This window comes from Aphanomyces astaci (genome assembly GCF_000520075.1).
Source record: "Aphanomyces astaci strain APO3 unplaced genomic scaffold supercont1.18, whole genome shotgun sequence".
Lineage (NCBI taxonomy): Eukaryota > Oomycota > Saprolegniomycetes > Saprolegniales > Verrucalvaceae > Aphanomyces > Aphanomyces astaci.
Window position 1 is genome coordinate 268,531 of NW_009798281.1, and position 17,855 is coordinate 286,385.

At 46.0% G+C, this 17,855-nt stretch overlaps 4 protein-coding genes across 4 annotated transcripts; 1 reads left to right on the top strand and 3 right to left on the bottom strand.

The window, feature by feature from the left end:
* Positions 1-586: 586 nt before the first annotated feature.
* H257_08237 (hypothetical protein) lies at positions 587-1,293 on the bottom strand (the record flags this gene model as incomplete). The annotated part of the gene is made up of 2 exons (XM_009834055.1): positions 587-868; positions 1,288-1,293. The coding sequence occupies 2 exons, from the start codon at positions 1,291-1,293 to the stop codon at positions 587-589; spliced, it is 288 nt and encodes a 95-aa protein (XP_009832357.1).
* A 2,685-nt stretch (positions 1,294-3,978) lies between these two features.
* Positions 3,979-4,179, top strand: H257_08238 (hypothetical protein; the record flags this gene model as incomplete). The annotated part of the gene is made up of 1 exon (XM_009834056.1): positions 3,979-4,179. One exon carries the CDS (start codon positions 3,979-3,981, stop codon positions 4,177-4,179), a length of 201 nt encoding a protein of 66 aa, XP_009832358.1.
* Positions 4,180-4,198: 19 nt separating this feature from the next.
* Positions 4,199-6,551, bottom strand: H257_08239 (hypothetical protein; the record flags this gene model as incomplete). The annotated part of the gene is made up of 5 exons (XM_009834057.1): positions 4,199-5,196; positions 5,262-5,590; positions 5,668-5,728; positions 6,026-6,118; positions 6,182-6,551. 5 exons carry the CDS (start codon positions 6,549-6,551, stop codon positions 4,199-4,201), a joined length of 1,851 nt encoding a protein of 616 aa, XP_009832359.1.
* A 6,051-nt stretch (positions 6,552-12,602) lies between these two features.
* H257_08240 (hypothetical protein) lies at positions 12,603-13,960 on the bottom strand (the record flags this gene model as incomplete). The annotated part of the gene is made up of 3 exons (XM_009834058.1): positions 12,603-13,376; positions 13,473-13,642; positions 13,759-13,960. The coding sequence occupies 3 exons, from the start codon at positions 13,958-13,960 to the stop codon at positions 12,603-12,605; spliced, it is 1,146 nt and encodes a 381-aa protein (XP_009832360.1).
* Positions 13,961-17,855: the final 3,895 nt, after the last annotated feature.

Consider the following 17,855-nt stretch of genomic DNA (forward strand, 5'->3'; position numbering starts at 1 on the left):
GAAAAGTCAATTGAAATTCAAGGCAGCAACGACTATAAGCTTCCACACATGAATAAGGACACGACTATTAAGAACTTGTCCTCTTTCACTGTTGAATGCAACTCGACGACGTATGAAGAGGCCTTAGTTCACTTGAGCTGTCGTCTGGGCGAAGAAATTCACCTTGAGGGCTTGGTCAATTCTCTTGAATGAGTAGTTTTCGTCGTTGAATAAAAATACAATTCTATTTGCCGACTCAGTTATGCGTTTTCAGAATCCAATACAATTTTCAAGATATTCTTGAACCGCTCCCTATACTATATCCAAGTCTAAACTTTGGCACAGTCATTATGGACCAGAGTAGTATACTTTTTCCAATATTGTGAACTAAGCCGGTGAAAAACATCTTTTCGTCCGCTTGCGGTGGGAAAAATCAAATGCACCACATAAATTCGTCCAGATAGGCGGGTAGGTACTTCGTTCGAATTCCGCGCATTGTTTTGAGAAAGCGATTGACGCGAACTTCCCACACACCCTCGATCGTCTGGGTGTGTGCGCTGGTCGCTGGATCCACGAAGTTTTCCGAATGGTTCACCCAATGATGGCCTTAGTTCTTGTCGGCCAGCAATGGGTTGTTAGACAATATGTGTCTTTCGTCCGACGACACGTACGAACCAAATTTGTCTGACATGATCAGAGTACCTGGTCGGATGTGCTGCCCGATCATGGCAGACAAAGATGGCTTCGTACGGCCGTGCAACATAAGGCGCCCGAACCACTTGCGCGTAGTTCTGTCCACGCCTCCGAACAACCAAACGTCGGGGTGCTGGGCTCCGTGGTTGTATTTGAATTTTTTTGAGTGATGTCTCGTCGATTTCAACGACCGAGCCTACACGGCCAACCTTGGATATATTAATTACAAAAATAAATATCATATAATTCGATATCCTTGGATACATTAATTTCAGGAATAAATATCATATAATTCGACAATCTTGGATGTATTAATTACAGAAATATATATCATATAAATCGACAACCTTGGATATATTAATCACAGAAATACACATTACATAATTCAACCACCTTGAATATATCGATTACAGGAATTAGTACTATATAATTCGATAACCTTAGATACAGAAATACAAATTGTATACCACGACAGCATTGTATATATCAATAACATACATAAATATTATATGGTTCGACACCCTTGGATGTGTCAATTATAGAACAACATATAGAATAATTCAACAACCTCGGATATATTAATTACATAAATGAATTCTATCTAATTCGACATACCATCATAGCGCTGGATAACATCTCGTTAGAGCAAATGTCTCGACAAAAATAGAACATGTCAATCCAACCTTCGTGCTGCGCTCGATGGAACCGCAGTTAGCACGGCGGCATCTCCACCTTGTCCCGCTCAAGGTCATGCATGTCCTTCGCGCATGACGGACACAGCATCTTCGACTTGAGAAGCCCGACCTGCATACACCACGCAGTACAAGCAGCTTCATTACAAATGGCGATCATGATGGTGCTGAACTTTAACTGCGTGGCGTTAGACATGTCGTACTGTGTGACTCGCTGGGCTTCCTCCATCGCGGCAAATTTGAATGTGGGGGCAAAACCTGACTTGAGTACTTTTTGGTGGGAGTTTTTGGCGGTAAGTGTCTTTTATCCGGATATAAATCTTATCCGGATTACGTACGGAGACACTATTAGAGAGATTTTGCAAGTTATCCGTTGACTAAGGGTGCGTCTGGTAACATTTCAAAAATAATATTCCATTTTCTCGAAAAATGGGATTAACCAAAATGCAATTTTCAAAATGGAGGTAAAAGGTCCATTTTGTAATGTGGCGTTTTGGACCTGTTCAACGAGTAAATCCCACGTGGAATTATTGAATTTCGGTTAAAACTCTTCAAGGAAGACATGTTTCAATTTTGATCAGATATGTTGAATTCGGCCCCAAAATGGCGTTTTGGGCCTGAATATTGCAATATATCCGTTTACCAGACGCACCCTAAGCCTACACAACACTGTGCCAAAAGCGGTTCGTCGTGAACGCGTAGGAGTAACGTTAAAACATATTTTTGATTTGGCATATCTCCCTAGACTAAACTGGATACGAGAATTATGCGGATTTTTCGAGTGGATTGTTGTTGTGCCAGCCACCGTTGAGGACCGATCCCCACCGACGGTGGCGGCGATGGAGGGCTGTACTGTTAGCGGTGATGGAGGGATTCGTAGCGTGACAGCGTTGCTGGACTCTACGTAAAGTGCAGTGTCGATGGAGAGCATCGCAATATGATAGCAGCGGCGGCGGACGTTGGTGGAGGACACAGCGTTCTCCCCACACCGGCGCTCCCATGCCGACTGTTGTTTCTCCGGTCAGTCCGCCTCTTTTCCTATATATATCTGCGTTGCTGACCTGTAGTTCTATGACATCAATGCGATTCACCGGCCAGTCCACTCGATGTATATCTCCGCGTTGTGGACATGTCGCACTATGACATCAACGTGTTACTCTTTGAATCATGCACCTTCCCCCACACACATACATTCGATCATCGTGTACTAGTATAGATCTATGGATATAGCCACAGATCACTTGCTCATCATGTGCAGGTCCACACAGAATGCCCAAATCCTCTGCTTGCAGGTCATCGTTTGGTATGCACAGACGAGACTACCGGTAATGTGGCTGGACCTTGCGCTTGCATGTGTGTGGGTCAGTGTTCGCAAAGTGGACTTGTTCATGAGCAGGCTGTGAATTCGAACTTGGCGTTGACTTGACGCACAATCAGTTGTGCCCTCGACTCTCGAAACCTTGTCCGTATGGGATGTGGACATTGCAGAAATCATGTCCCACTATGGATTGACTGGCTGTAGGTGTAGTTCCAAGTGTCCCTACAAATGGCCATTTCCAGGGTAGGAATATCAAATCATGGGAGTGCTTCTATTAATTGTGGAGGTTCGAACTCCGCTTTTGTCAAACGTATGTTTTTGTAGTGTATGCATAGTCCAAGGACTCGCAAAACCACTCTATTACTTGAATCAGTTACACTCGGAACCTGCGTTTTATTATAATTGGGTCAGGAGCTTATCTTTACTAGTGCCTGACCACCAAGCTTGCGGCACACAAAGGAAATCATTAAAAACGTACCCTCGTTGGCATTCATACCGGTTACTTCGAAGGCTACAACTCTGTCGTAGCCTTCAGTCGCTGGGGAGATGGATTTTCCAGTGGTCGAAGAACGCTCCATGGTCGACACTACAGCCATTTTCCTGTACAAACGTCACTATAGGAAGGTAGGCTTCCGTCATGGTTCTTGTAGTTGTTGCGCAGGTCGAGGGTAGGACAAGCTACTGGCTTGCTGGGCCAGGGTAACATGTGAAGTGATTACAGTGCTGGGCAGTAAAAGTGGACGAAAGTTGCACTCCTGGATATTAAGGAATTTGTATGGAAAGTGGTAATATGAGCCGATGAATTATATTAATAATCGTCAACTCACACCCATGTCGCCAAACCTCAAGTACGTTTTAATTGGCTGTTTCAAAGCAAATTTACACCAATAAAACACATAGTAAAACACAGTGTAACGTTACATATAGCATGTCGCATATTTGGCTGACAGGAGGGGGGTTTACCATGACAACCCTCCACCGAGAACAACAACACCGATGAATACACACAAGCTGTATTACTATTCACCTTTATTGGACCCTTTACGAATGCAATACGAATCCCTTTATAATCCGATTTTGTGTTATATTGGTTTTAGACGGGCTATCCATTTACTCTCGGCAAACCAGCCACACGCACGACCGCCCTGGACAAGTCCGTTGTACAGCACGACATCTACAAGGTGCAACGTCACTTTAGTCATTCAATCGTGCAATAAGCGAGCTATGTATACTGTAGTCGATCCATACAAGACACAACTCAAGGTGCACAAGTGCCCAAGCGTCAATGACCAAGACATGACGCTCCCCGTCAAGATGGCAGTCACGACCGCGACCGGACTTTTCCAAGGCACGGCGGCGGCAACCGTGGCCGAGAACGGACCATTCACGGACGTGGTGGCGGCTGCCATTCCCGTGACCGGGCCATTTGCGTGCACGGTGGCGGCTGTTCGTGACCGGACCATTGTTGAGGTTAGCTTAGTCAAAAGGCAATGGTAAACACACGTATAAACCTTTATTATGGAGCTGTAATGTTGTGCTTCTTTATTAAATCGTACACGGTGTGGTAGGATATGTCGTCGACACGCCGCTTTGTAGGGGAAACTCCAGTGGCTGCTGAAATTGCTGTCCAGATGCTTCTCATTCCTGTCAGGTACACCTCGCTTCGCTGGGCCACCGTCATGTTGATTGCAAATTGCCGAGTTGTCGTTGTGATGTTCAAAATCAAATCAATCACTGCTGTGGCTTTGGAAAAGTTGACCCTGTCGCTGTTTCTGGGGAAATCTTTTCGCCTCAAGATGCGAAATGGAGGAGTATTGTGGACTTCGCTTCCACTCCACCACAGAGTCCACAAATCGAACGTTTTGGTGCTGGGGCATACCAAATTGTTTGTCCTTTGGACTTTAACGGGTTGGTTGGGTCGTTCATCATGTCGAACTTCGGGAGTGATCGTAGACTCGACCAGGGGTGTACTTGAAGATGCCAACCTCAAATCCGCCAACAGTTGATGCCGAAGGAGCTCAAACGAATCGTGCATCATCCCAATTGTTACTGGGGTTGAGTCACTTGTAGGGGCCCGGCCGCTGACCGCCATCGCCACACTTTCGGGAATATTGTCGATTTTGTCAAACACGTTATTTTCAAATGTTTTAAACCCAGTTTCCAATTGGTCCAGACGGTCAACCAGGGTTACGTGTGGTGGCACACCAGTCGCAACCATTCCAGTAGCACGATTGACCATGACGCCACCATGAACTCGTTTGGACAGACCAATTAAAAAACCAGAGCGCCAAATTGGGGACAGAAAGATAGGGTGGTCAGGACTCAATGCCATTTTCAACCAGCTGTGGTGGAATGCCAGTGACGCCAATAGGTATGGCAGCACACATCGGAAGCATGCTGGATATTCCGTGGAGTACCCAGGCACTACCGTCTCCCATTCAGCAAGTGACAAAGCAGGTGCTCCAAAAAAATGCGGGGGCAACGACGCAAATGTGCTTGATGTCAATGGCAAGCCTATAATTCATGAAAAAATCGAAGTCATAATTTATAATCCAAAGTTTGAATAATTTGTCCTATACCTGTCGCAGCACGTCCAACAAATTGGTCGCCACCAGAGCCTTCAAAAATGTACCGCCCTTGCACACTTCCAAGGCTCCATCCCGCACGAAGCCAAATCGAGACTGCCTGTGGCCCACCCGGTGAGTTGGACAGTGCTGTCGCAACCCCTTTTCGGAACGAATGGGTGCCAATCTCGGAAATGGCCATCCCCATTGCCAGTATTTCTGCTTCGTTCACAGAACAGACTTTAAGCAGCCACCTCGAAAATCGGGTTTGGGCCGTTGCTCCAAAGACCAATTTCGTTCGCTGGCCAGTCGTTAAACCTCTCGTAAACACAATCATCGCAAGGCTAAATTCAGAGGTTGCACATTTAATATCACGTAAATCCAAATTAAATCATGGAACAGACCTCAGAATTGGGCATACTGCCGGACTCGTGGGATTTGCGTAAACATGCTTGGGAAACAGAGCAGCGCCTTCTTGGTCACTTTTTGTCCGGCCAAATTTGATCAACATTGCATCCCCTAATATTAATCGGTTTACATATGAATTTACACCAATATAAACCTACCCTGCCACGTGATGTTGTCGAAACGAATTGACGCTGTTGAAACTGAACGCGCCATCAAATTCCAACAAAACACGAGAAACGTATGAGCGTTGATTGCCAGATTGTAGTCCGTTGTCGACGACAGCGCAACGTTTGCCAAATAGGAGTAACCTAAAATATAATATCGAAAATAATTATTAAGGAAAAAAAATTCACAGCATAAAACTAATTTACCGTCCACAGACATCGGTAATATGCCTTCACCGATGGGCATGACACCATCCTCCTTCAGTTGTGCTATGTGCCGTTTGTACCCGTTTGCAAAGTCTACAACAATTTAGGCCCATTTAAATCGATTAATTTTCATTTTCCTCAAGACTTAAAACAAACCTTTCAGTCGCGATTCCAGATCTTCGTCCATGGTGATGTTCGCCTCCTTGTACAGGAATTTCAGCGCACTCTTGCAGGTCCCGATGGTGGAGAAGGTGTTGTATTGCTTGGGCACAAGCGCCTCGCCACGTGTATTGCGCTTGATTGATGCGTAGTCTAAATACATTTGGCAGATATTGCTGGGCAATGGTAGCTGGATCGTGGTGTCAACCACGAATGACGGGTGCTCTGTGTGCAGCCAACGCTTAAACCTTTCCAGGATAGCGAGGTATTGGGCCCTTGTGTCATCTACAAGACGCATAGCGACCACTCGATCCCCTGCAACTTCTTCTACATCACCATCTGTGTGCTTCCGCTTTGTCCTGCCCATTGCTGATCGCAAAATGGATCTTTCAACATTCCGGATATCCAAGGCAGCTAGCTACATAATTCGTGAGGATTCGTAAAAGTGTACTATTTTGTGGATACAATTTTTTTAATACGAAAGACAAGACTAAGTCAGAAATAGATCCATGATATTTGCCTTTTACGAATCCTGGAAATTCGTGACGCAACATATAACCGGACAAAAAAGTTCGTGATCGGTCTCACACCATTCGTAAAAGGGTACTATTCAATAACACTAGGTACAGCTTTGTCAAATGATTTAACTACAGTACTAGCAGTAATTTTGTTCCACACACCCGTATAGTGTATATGTATTGCGACAGGTGATATTTCACAACCAGCCGACACTCTTTCTCAAAACTTTGTTAATCCATTGCGTCGTACAAATTTGAAGTATATTCAACGTGTTACAAGTAAATATCAGTTTTTACAAGAAAATTATCAGTTATAACAGGAGTCGCAATAGATTAATCCGTAGCAATACATGTACACTATACGGCACCACGAATGGTACGATTGATTGTAGCACAACGTTTCTCGTGCGCTGTCATTTCGTCGGTTTCGCGTTCCTCTTCCTCCAGAAGCCACTCATACTTTAACATGGCCTTGACGGGACCCATAATTCCAACATCAAGCGGCTGGCACCGACTAGTCGAGTTCTTGGGCAGTGGTTCCACAGCACTACAGTGTTTCAGCCACTTTGTTGTGTGACTCCTCGGACACGTGGCAGTCGAGATTGTCAACCATTAGCACCGACGCGTCCTCTACATGCTGAGCAAACAAACGCTCCAGATAGATGCCCCAGACACGGTCATCCATCCAAGCGTTTGCTTGAACAGCATACACATGGCGTTGATCGTACTGAGGCAACTCGATCTTGTTGATTGGCCCACCTGGCTTCCCTTTGACGATGAACAATAGCAGCACCTTGATACCTAAGAAATCTTTTATAGGCGATATACAAATATGTTGCATGTACCTGTGCCAGCCACAGAAGTGCGGCCTTTTAGGCTATTCCCTTTCCCCCTCCCCTTAACCCTACCCCGTAGGGCCGACCCCCGGGGTATAGCTACTACGCAATCAGCTCGGATAGTCAGGACGCACGAAATGCGTTCAGAATGTTTCGAACTCTTGCCCACTTTGAACGACACTTCCCAACTTCTGCCAACGTCTTGCTAGGTGGCATATCGAAATACACGCCAGTCTCGTCGGCATTGAAAATCCGAGTCCTGTCGTACTCACTGTACTTGGCCCAAAAGTGCACAGCATATCCAATCCAGACTTCGTCCAGCACGGCCTGGGTTACTTTGTTAACACAAGGCGCGGCGTCAGGATCGAAATGCTTGAATCTGACAGGTTTTTGGACGACTCACAACACAAAATGCGGTAAATTATATATCAAAATCACCGACCAATTACAAGGATCCATTTGCAACCCGTCGTTAATCCGAATTTTTTATTTGTCAAAAGTTACGCACTCAAACGTATGTGGGTTTACACTCATGGCCAAGATTCAGGGAACGCTCACATTTTTTGGGATATCTCAACAAATATCTCAACAACCAATGGGAGTTATGAGATGCTGTTTGGATATGATAAGCCAATATGAATGCTCGAAACGTGGTTATGGCTACCGAGGAGCGAAGTAGAAGTAACGAAGACTTTCTATACAACAATCATTTTTTGCACCTGGACAAAATTAAGGAACACAATATCGGATACAAATTTCTATATAAACAGAATGTGTCAAAGTGACTTGCATACAAATTCAGCGTTACTTGTCACCATGCACGGTCAAATGTTGACTGATGAGCTGCGTGGACGCATCAAAGGACTCCGCGAGGCCGGAAAGTCGTATCGTGAGATCTGCCAACTCACGGGTAAGTCTATTTCCGTGATATCACGCTGCCTACGACGCGGAAACCGCGGCAAGAAGACCAGCGGTCGGGCACTAATTCTCTTCGAGCGAGAAACACGCCGACTTGTTCGTGAACTGGCTTAAGTGCTCAGTCGCTACACAAGCTGTGTGAGTTGCCATGTTCCACACGTACCACTCGACGCTTATTGTCGCGTTGTGATCTCTTGGTGTATGCCAAGATGCAGCGAACGTTGCCGTTGACTCCCGCGCACAAGGTCACTCGATTCAAGTGTGCAATGGGTATACGCACAAGGCTCCTTGGACTGGTCTAAGGTTATCTTCTCCGACGAGAAAAAGTTTAACCTGGACGGACCTGATGGATTCAAGCACTACTGGCATGAATTCGGACGTCAAAGCGAAATTTTGTGACCCCGCAACAAGGAGGCGGCTCAATCATGGTGTGGGGTGACTTTGCTGCGTGAGGGAAAAGTAACCTAGCTGCACTGACGGGAAAGCAGAAGTCAGGTGACTACATCTACACTGTTTCCGAGTTTATGTTGCCGTTTGTCCACCTTACCTATGGAACTGACTTTGTCTTTCAACAAGGCAATGCGCCGATTCACACGTCGATTGAGACGAAGGAGTGGTTTGCAGACCAATCAATCGTGCTTTTACCTTGGCCTGCTTGCTCCCCCGATCTCAACCCAATCGAGAACGTTTGGGCTTCCATGGCACGTTCAGTTTACAACAATGGTCGTCAATACAAGAACCTTCTTGACCTCCGTCATGCGATCTTTGAGGCGTGGAACGCGATTAGTCGTGCCGAAGTCAAGAAGCTGATTGACTCCATGCATGGTCGATGCTTGGAAACCATTCACCGCAATGGTGACAAGATGCATTATTGACAGTAGTACACTCTGTTTATATAGAAATTTGTATCGGATATTGTGTTCCTTAATTTTGTCCAGGTGCAAAAAACGATTGTTGTATAGAAAGTCTTCGTTACTTCTACTTCGCTCCTCGGTAGCCATAACCACGTTTCGAGCATTCTTATTGGCTTATCATATTCAAACAGCATCTCATAACTCCCATTGGTTATTGAGACATCCCAAAAAATGTGAGCGTTCCCTGAATTTTGGCCATGAGTGTATTCATGTGACGCGCATTGTACAGAGAACTGAGTTGGGACTGGCGCACAGTGGTATACCTTGTTGTATGGACGTTTGTATATGGTGGCGGGATGTGTGGTACCAAAATATAATAAAACTCTCCGCATCACAATCAACAACACCACTCGGATTGGTTTAATTTTTGCCAATAAAAATGAGCCTCGGGTTGGGATTGAACTCGGGACCAATTGACATGACTGGTACCTCAGTCTTGCAAACTATTTCAGACTGAGGATACCTCCGTTCTTCGGAATTGCGCAGTGGGTAAGACGGCGAAATGCTGCTTGACTATGCAATTGTAGCACAATTAGTGTGAGGGGTCAAAGTTAGCATGGGGCCAAAGTGCAGTGCGAACGTTTTTATGATTTTGAAGTTAATTACATTTTTCACCAAAAACCTGAACAAATTTACACTAAATCTCGGAAATGTGAAGTGCTTTTTCGAAGGACTTGCGAGCTGTGTCTTCCTTCATACCATCCCACACCTTAATCGCCCTCTTGATCATAACAAGACGCTTCTCTGCAGCAGTGACGACTTTGTCTTCCTACTCCGTACGGCACATCTGCTTGAAAGGTCCCATGACGCCGACATCCAAAGGTTGAAGGACACTCGTCGTGTTGGCCGGCAATGGCTGGAGAAACGCATCGGAGTAAAGTTCATCCTGCATGATCTTGTAGCTCTTCTTCGACACGTGACATTTCAGGTTATCGGCAAGGGGGACCGACGGACAATCCAACTCAGGCTTCAAAACCTCACGGAGGTACATGTTCCTGACACGCTGGTTCATGTACGCAGTCTTCTGCACAGCGTAGACCAGTCCAGCGGGATACATCGGAACTTCTTTGGTCGCGATATCACCGTCGGGGCGGCCCTTTACAATCAGTAGCAGCGGCATTTTTGTACCTACATACCTTGCAATGAGTCGACGCAATGAGTAGTGACATACCATCCGCACGAATTGAGAGCACAGCCGTGATACGATCGGAGTGTTTTTGGGACTCTTTCACGTGTGAGGACTGTCCAACTCGAGCAAGAGTACGACCAGGCGGCATATCGTAGTACACAGGTGTTTCGTCCACGTTGATCCATGCGTGTTTGGGAATGTGGCCAAACGTCGAGCGGAAATCAGCAGCAAACGCCTCTTGGGTCACAGCAAGCTCCCCTTGGGTGGACTTCGCAGGGCAAGGAACACGATGGTGGTAGCCATGTCGGTTGGCGAAACGAAGGCACCATTGCACCAGTGACTTGTACGCGCGCTCGTCGGTCGGCTTGGAGCTCATGTACTCAGCCAACCATTCAGGCTGGTACGTCTTGAGCCACATGACCAGATGCGCCGTGGTAAGGAAGTGCTCGCCATGCCGCACAGATGCCATGAAGTCGACGAGCTCACCTGAAAAGTTGTTTGATTCAACTCTTCCTTGTACATAAAGCGTGGCACGCCCGCTGTGCTTAGTCGCTCGCCCACGAGGTTTTGACGCCTTCATCTACGCCGCCATCTTGCTCGTTAAGCGGCGGAAGGTTGCCCCTGGTATGTTGTACGTTCGTGCAAAGAGTCTGACACTTGCTCATGGGCCGAGGAGGGCGAATGTCTGGAGGAACACTTGAATTTGTCGGACTTTGTATCGGCGCTGCCGGCGGTTTGCAACACGGTGAGGCGGTGCCATTGAAGAATGCTTGCAAGTCAAATGTCATCCAAAGTCAGCCAATTAGATTAAAATCTCCCATTTGAACTGACCAATCACGGCTTATGTTGGGGGGACGCTGCGATTGGCCAATATAGTTTCGTTTTCGTTTGGATTTCTGCTCTTACAGTCTTTTTAAATTTTTTCGAGTACTACTGTGCGCCAGTCCCAACGCAGTTCTCTGTAGGACAAGCTACTGGCTTGCTGGGCCAGGGCAAAATATGAAGTGATTAATAGTTAGTCTACTGTCGAGCTAACCTTTCCAACATACAACCTTTGCTATTCTTCTTGATATGTACTACCTTCGGACGGAAATAGACCTGACATTTGGCAAAAATTGATGTAATTTCTGCAAATATTCAAATTGGAAAAATCTGAAAATAGGTGCGCCATGGGTTCAATAGACCTCTAACCCAGAGATTGAATGAATGACCAGTCACAACCTTGTTTATCATGTACTCAGCATTCAAATATAATCACTACTACCTCTGTCCGAAAGTGATTGCACGAGTGTAAATTTACGGTACAATTTATTATATTATACAGTTTATTGCACGTACACTTTACCACAAATACATTCGATACCTGTATAAATCGAATTTTACAAATATAAATTTACAGAACTTATACGTGAGCACAGTCAAATATGATCATCATTCCCACTTTTTTTCGTGGATAAATCAGCTGTACTCCTATTTAGGACCTTTGGGCTCTAATTGGATTCTATTTGAAATTTTGTATTCAAAAGTACTCCTAATGTGTGGGAGGTTCACCACTTATTTGGAGGAGATACCCTAATTTCACACCTGAAATGTCCATTCGTGCAATCACTTTCGGACAGAGGTAGTACAAATTGACAAACAACTCACTTTTCGACGAAATAGTGGGATGTTTTTGTAATGTGCAGGAGACGAAGTAGTCTCATACGCTGTTTAAACGAAAGGCCGGGTCTTCGACGAACAAGAGCACCAAGCTCCTCGATAGTCAGCATGGGACTTTGGCCGCGCACGCCTGTGGGGATTACGGTAAACTAGTATTTATCCGTATACGGCAAGTGATGCCTTTTCGAAATTAGGTTAAATTGATCCCGTGCACTTTCCATGCATATCGACAATAGTGCCAGGAAATGCACGGCATAATTTTCGAAATCTGTCTATTACAGAAATCCGATTTCTAATCTATTTATATTACTTATTAAGGTAATTCGTTAACAAATGGAGCCAATACCGCACCAATTTTTACCCACCACCTTTTGATAAAACCTGCATCAAATTATTCAAATCACGTACATATGCCTAGCGAAAGCACTAATTTGGGATATATCCCTAAAAGAACGAACCACGGGGATTTTCGATTTCACTGTTGGAGCCCATGTCAGTGTCGCTTCCACCTGCATCCGCAGCAGCAAGAGAGCTCTCGGCAGTCATGAACATCGACAGCCTCGCCTTGCGCTTCGAACGATAGGTACGTGTCGCTGTATTCTTGTTCTTGACCATCTTGGTGCCGATAGCGTTCAAGCGGTTGATGTACTGCGAGTTTGCGTCGTCGTCTTCAGCGCGAAGGGGGTGGAACCGAACGTGTGCATTCGTAAACGCCATACAGGTCTGAAACACAACATCGTAAGTCTTACGATTCCAGCGGTAGGTATCGCTACACACACCCCAAAGCGTCTTCAGACGCCCGAAGAAGTTTTCGACAATGACACGGTCGCTGGCGATGCGGTCGTTCCGGCGCAGTTCCTCAAAGGTAAGAATTCCACCCATAGGCTTCTTGAGTTGCAGCACGGCTCGGACGTTCCGCTGGGCCCCTTGATAACCCTTGTCAACGAGTACTGCCCAACGTAGTTCTCGATCGGGTCCCAGGCCGTCGGCGTCAGCCAGGTCCATGTCAGTGGCTTCCTTGCAGAGGTTGGCGGCGTGGAAGTCGAGGTTCTCGTCAAAGATGGTCTTGTCGGAAACGCTACCTTTGTAGTAACTTGTGCAATTAATAGCGAAACCATTCGGGAAGACCGAGGCTTCGACCTTGTGACCGTACAGGTGGTGCCTGCCACTGTAGAACAGTTTCTTCTCGGCATACGAGCCGGAGGGCACATTGGTCTGCTAGAACGTCACATCCGTAGCGTAGCGAGCGTAGGGAAAGTTCCTGAATTGCTTGCCACCTGCAGCGAGTTGAGACATCGTCCATTTCTCCCCCACAGCTGTCACGTACTTTCGCATGACAAATGGATACAGAACCATCAAAAACTTCATGACGCGCTTTTCGAAGGTAGCCACTTTCTGTTTGAACATGGCTGCAACAACGTCCCACGCCCCACAATGCTTGTGCGAGGTAAGAAGCATGAGAAGGAGATCTCTTGCTGTCACTTCTGTTTTACGCCCCGAGCCGACATTCCAGTGCTTGAAAAGGTGCGATCGAACGTCAGCCCAAAGGATGTTGAATTCCGAGGGAATAAAGCTGGTATCGTGAGAATCCCTTCGGGACCTTGGGTCTCCAAGAACGCGTCGTATATGGGAACAATGGAGTCGGTGTCGGTGTCAGGTTCGTCAGCAAGATGCGTGGAGTAGCGAGTGCGCTTGGCTTGACGCTGCATTTCGAGGTTGTTGAGCAGCGATACCCCTTGGTTGATGCTACGTGTCGTCAACGAGGTGGGGTGGGGCCCCTGCAAGCTGGTTCGGCATGCCATTTAGTCGATTGGTTGTTATTATCGGGAAGTAGTCGATGGTTTGGAAATGACTGAGGCGTTTCCAAAAACATTAATTGGTACGTCATTGATCACCACCAAATCAAATGATCCAATCATTTAGCGCGTACTATTCGAATGCCCAATGGATGACTGCCAAAAATCTCGCAAACATAATTTTTCATTTGTAATAATAATAAAATAAAACCCTCCACAAATTTGTACGATGCGAAGTCGAAAAATCAATCTTCGCATAGTCTGGTGCACAAACCAAAATATATGCAAATTAATACATAAAAGCCTCTATAAATTGATATTTCCAGAACGAAATGAATTTGGGTTTGCCCCAAAATTCTTCTATCCGGAAGAATTTGACGAGCTTATTTTCGTTTGCGAGATTTTTGGCAGGCATCCAATGACTACTCTTCTGACAACTAAAAGAATCATTGACCAGTCATTTTCATGAATCCAATAGCACATGATAATTCTACGAAAGTATCCGGACATTTGACATTGTTTTAATCATTAGTCAGGAGGTCTAATATAATGCTATAATGCATCCAATGGGGGACTTCAGAAACTGTCACAAACTTTATTTGTGACAGTGAAATCATCCGGAATTATAATTCAATTGTGTCACAAATTTTTTGTGGAGGCGAAAAATACGTCTCAACAAATTTGTGCCGACAGTATCGTATTTTACCCGGATAACGTTTTACGGATAAATGGAATGGTACCTGAGCTGCAAAAAATGACGCTCTTGATATGGTGGATTTGGATGCACATGGATGACGACGACGTCTCCAAGGCCACCGCCGCCGACAAGTAAACAACCCGGTGGGCACGCGCGAATATGTAACCGTCGAACGTGTCCCCATTACCGGTAGTATCATATACTAGTATAGGTTAATATAGTTCCATGCGAAAGACCATCAAGCGAACAACTTTTCGAAACAAATCGATCCCAAGCGCATACATCGCCACCATCTCAATCCCACCCAATCAATTCGCGAATTGTAATCCACCTTACAGCATTGATCCAAGCGGTAGGTGCGATTCGACGCAGTCCAACATCAACATCACTTCTGGATTACTCCATCCCTTCACACGTCCTTTTCCTTTCGGCGCCATGCTGACAGTGATTTTCAAATGCCAGAATTGTGTCGTCCATCAATCTCGGCACAAATTCTAGCCAATAGGGAGTCCAAAAAAAGTGAAAACTATGACAATTTCAAACACTGGCAAGACAGCACGGGCAATAATATTCGACTTTTATACGGATAATTTTAAGTCAGAAGCGGCTCAAATATAGTTTGTGACAGTTTCTGAAGTCCCCCAATTGGCCCGAATTTATAAAAAAAAAGTTGCATCCAGTCGCGCACGTTGAAAAAGAATCACGATACTCAAGTCAAGATAAAAAATACGGATACAGCCAAACTTATCCGAAAACAGGAATGTTGATCTCTTTTGATCGAAGACCCGAAACAGAAGTAGTAAGTAGTACACAACACTGTAAGTCGACACAAATTTTGCGCGGCGTGAGGGTGGTGAACAACACGAGCCCCGATGTATACGTACATAAGCATACGTTGGGTTCAAGCCGACGAGATGGCGGGACGTTGTACACGGACCTTCCGGCACGAATTCGTGCGATACCACCACGACGTCGGACGACACTCCAGTACATCGCGCACACAATCGGCATACCCGCGAGCACCCTTAAAGACTACTATAAACGCGGTTTTGTAGTAAAGTACAGTCCCCACATTAAACCTAAGCTAACCGATGTCAACAAAGTGGCCCGCGTGAAATCGGCCATGGACTTCGTTCGTCCCGACAGCAACTTTCAGTTCGCCGACATATACGACTATGTCCGCGTGGACGAGAAATGGTTCCACGCGACAAAGGTCAAAGCGCAAATGTACCTGCTCCCCAGCGAAATCCCACCCCACCGCTCAACCCAGAGCAAGCGTTGCATCACCAAAGTGATTTTCTTGTGGGATCAATTAACAGTTCGCGACATCATCGAACTGCTATTTTGGTATATCTCAGGCAATGTGAAGTCGAAACTCTATAAAAATAAGTGGGTTGAATAGGTAATTTTGAGGAGTTGAGAACTCCAAAAATCCAACCCACGAAAGCGAATAACTTGTGAAATACTTTGCCAAATCATCCTGAGTGAGTGTCATTTTTCACCCAGGAACATCATAACCTTTATAACATAATCCAAGATATTATAGAGGTTTTATATTTAGCTACTTCGAGGTACCGTGCAATTCTATTTCCTGTCAAGGATAAAAATAGATGTTTTGCCATCAACCATAGTTCATTAATCAATCAACATGGATATCACCTTGGAAGCATGCTTTGCCGTTGTAAAGGACGCTAGGCACCGCACCGTGACCCGCGAGAAAAGACTCGACATTCTCCGCTTACACGCATGGTTCCGAAGCCAGGGCATAAAAGCAGCCTGGAAAAAAGTGGCTGAAGCTCTTGGGCGCAACATACACCTGGTGCAAGATGTGTGGCGAGAGTACCTGGAGACCCAAACTATCACCGCTTCGACCCCATCTGCCAACCTCACTGTACACATAACTACTGTCCCACACACGAAACAAGTGGTCGAAATGGTACAGACCTTTGTCCGAGAACGTCGTGCGACACGAACACGAACGACAGCAGCTGACGTCATGGTGTACCTCAATGAGGTGTGTGTTCTCGACTTCAACACCGACGACAAGAGACAATGGTGGTCAACTCTGCGATCCGTACAACGATTTCTCAAAGCACAAGGGTATAAGCGTGGCAGTCGAAAGGAATCTTCCACCTGCCACTTGTCGAAAGCAAATGCAGAGACGCGGGACGCCTACGTTCGCCGCATGAATGCGATCATCGACACGACCTACCCGCCGCATGTTGTGTATACGGACGAATCATACATCCATCATCACTACAAGTCCCATCATCAAAGTTTGTACGACCCGAACGACACGCAGAGTACTGCAACGAAAGAGAAACACAAAGGCAGGCGATACTGCTTCGTGGCCGCCATGCTGGACTCACCGACAATGGAGAGAAAGATCATGGCATTGGACATCTTTACTGGTGGCAAGTCGAAGGCGAAGGAGCCTAAAGACTACCACGGAATGTTCGACACTGACTACTACGTTGCATGGTTCAAGCGACTGTTGGATGAGATGGAGGCCAGTGGGATCGCAAACGCATGGATTGTACTCGACAACGCAAAGTACCATAAGTCGTTGCCGAAATCGACCCCGACGAGTGGCTGCAGGAAGAGTGTGCTGGTTGATGCGTGCAAGGCCTTTGATATAAAGACCACGGGCAACGAATACAAGAGTGAGCTGTGGGGGCTGCTGTCGACCTACATCAAGGCGAACATCAAGCCCATGATTGTTGACATGGCTGAGCGTCGTGGGCACAGCGTCGTCTTTACACCACCACATCATTCCGACCTCCAGCCCATTGAAACTGTGTGCGCGATTGTCAAAGGTGAGGTCGGGCGTCAATACGATAATATGACGAAGTTCCCAGAGGTAAAAGTGCGCCTGGAGGCTGCATTTGCGAACTTGAAGCCAGACTCTATAAAAGGATGTGTGCGCTCTGTACAAGAAAAGCTGAAGTTGCTGCATGAACACCTTGCCCAAGTTGACGCGTTGGAGTCAGAATCGTCAGCAGCAAGTGGAAACTCAAGTGACGATGATAGTGACTCCGATTAGCATCAAGTACACCTTCAGGTTTATGTTGATGTCGCGAACTGTAAGAGGACGACGAAGTAGTGTTGGTTTCTGTGTAAGAATCAAATGAATTTGAGTTTGAGTATGCAAAGCCAATAATTGAATAAAACTTGTTTGTTTATTTAATTATATAGCTTTGATTA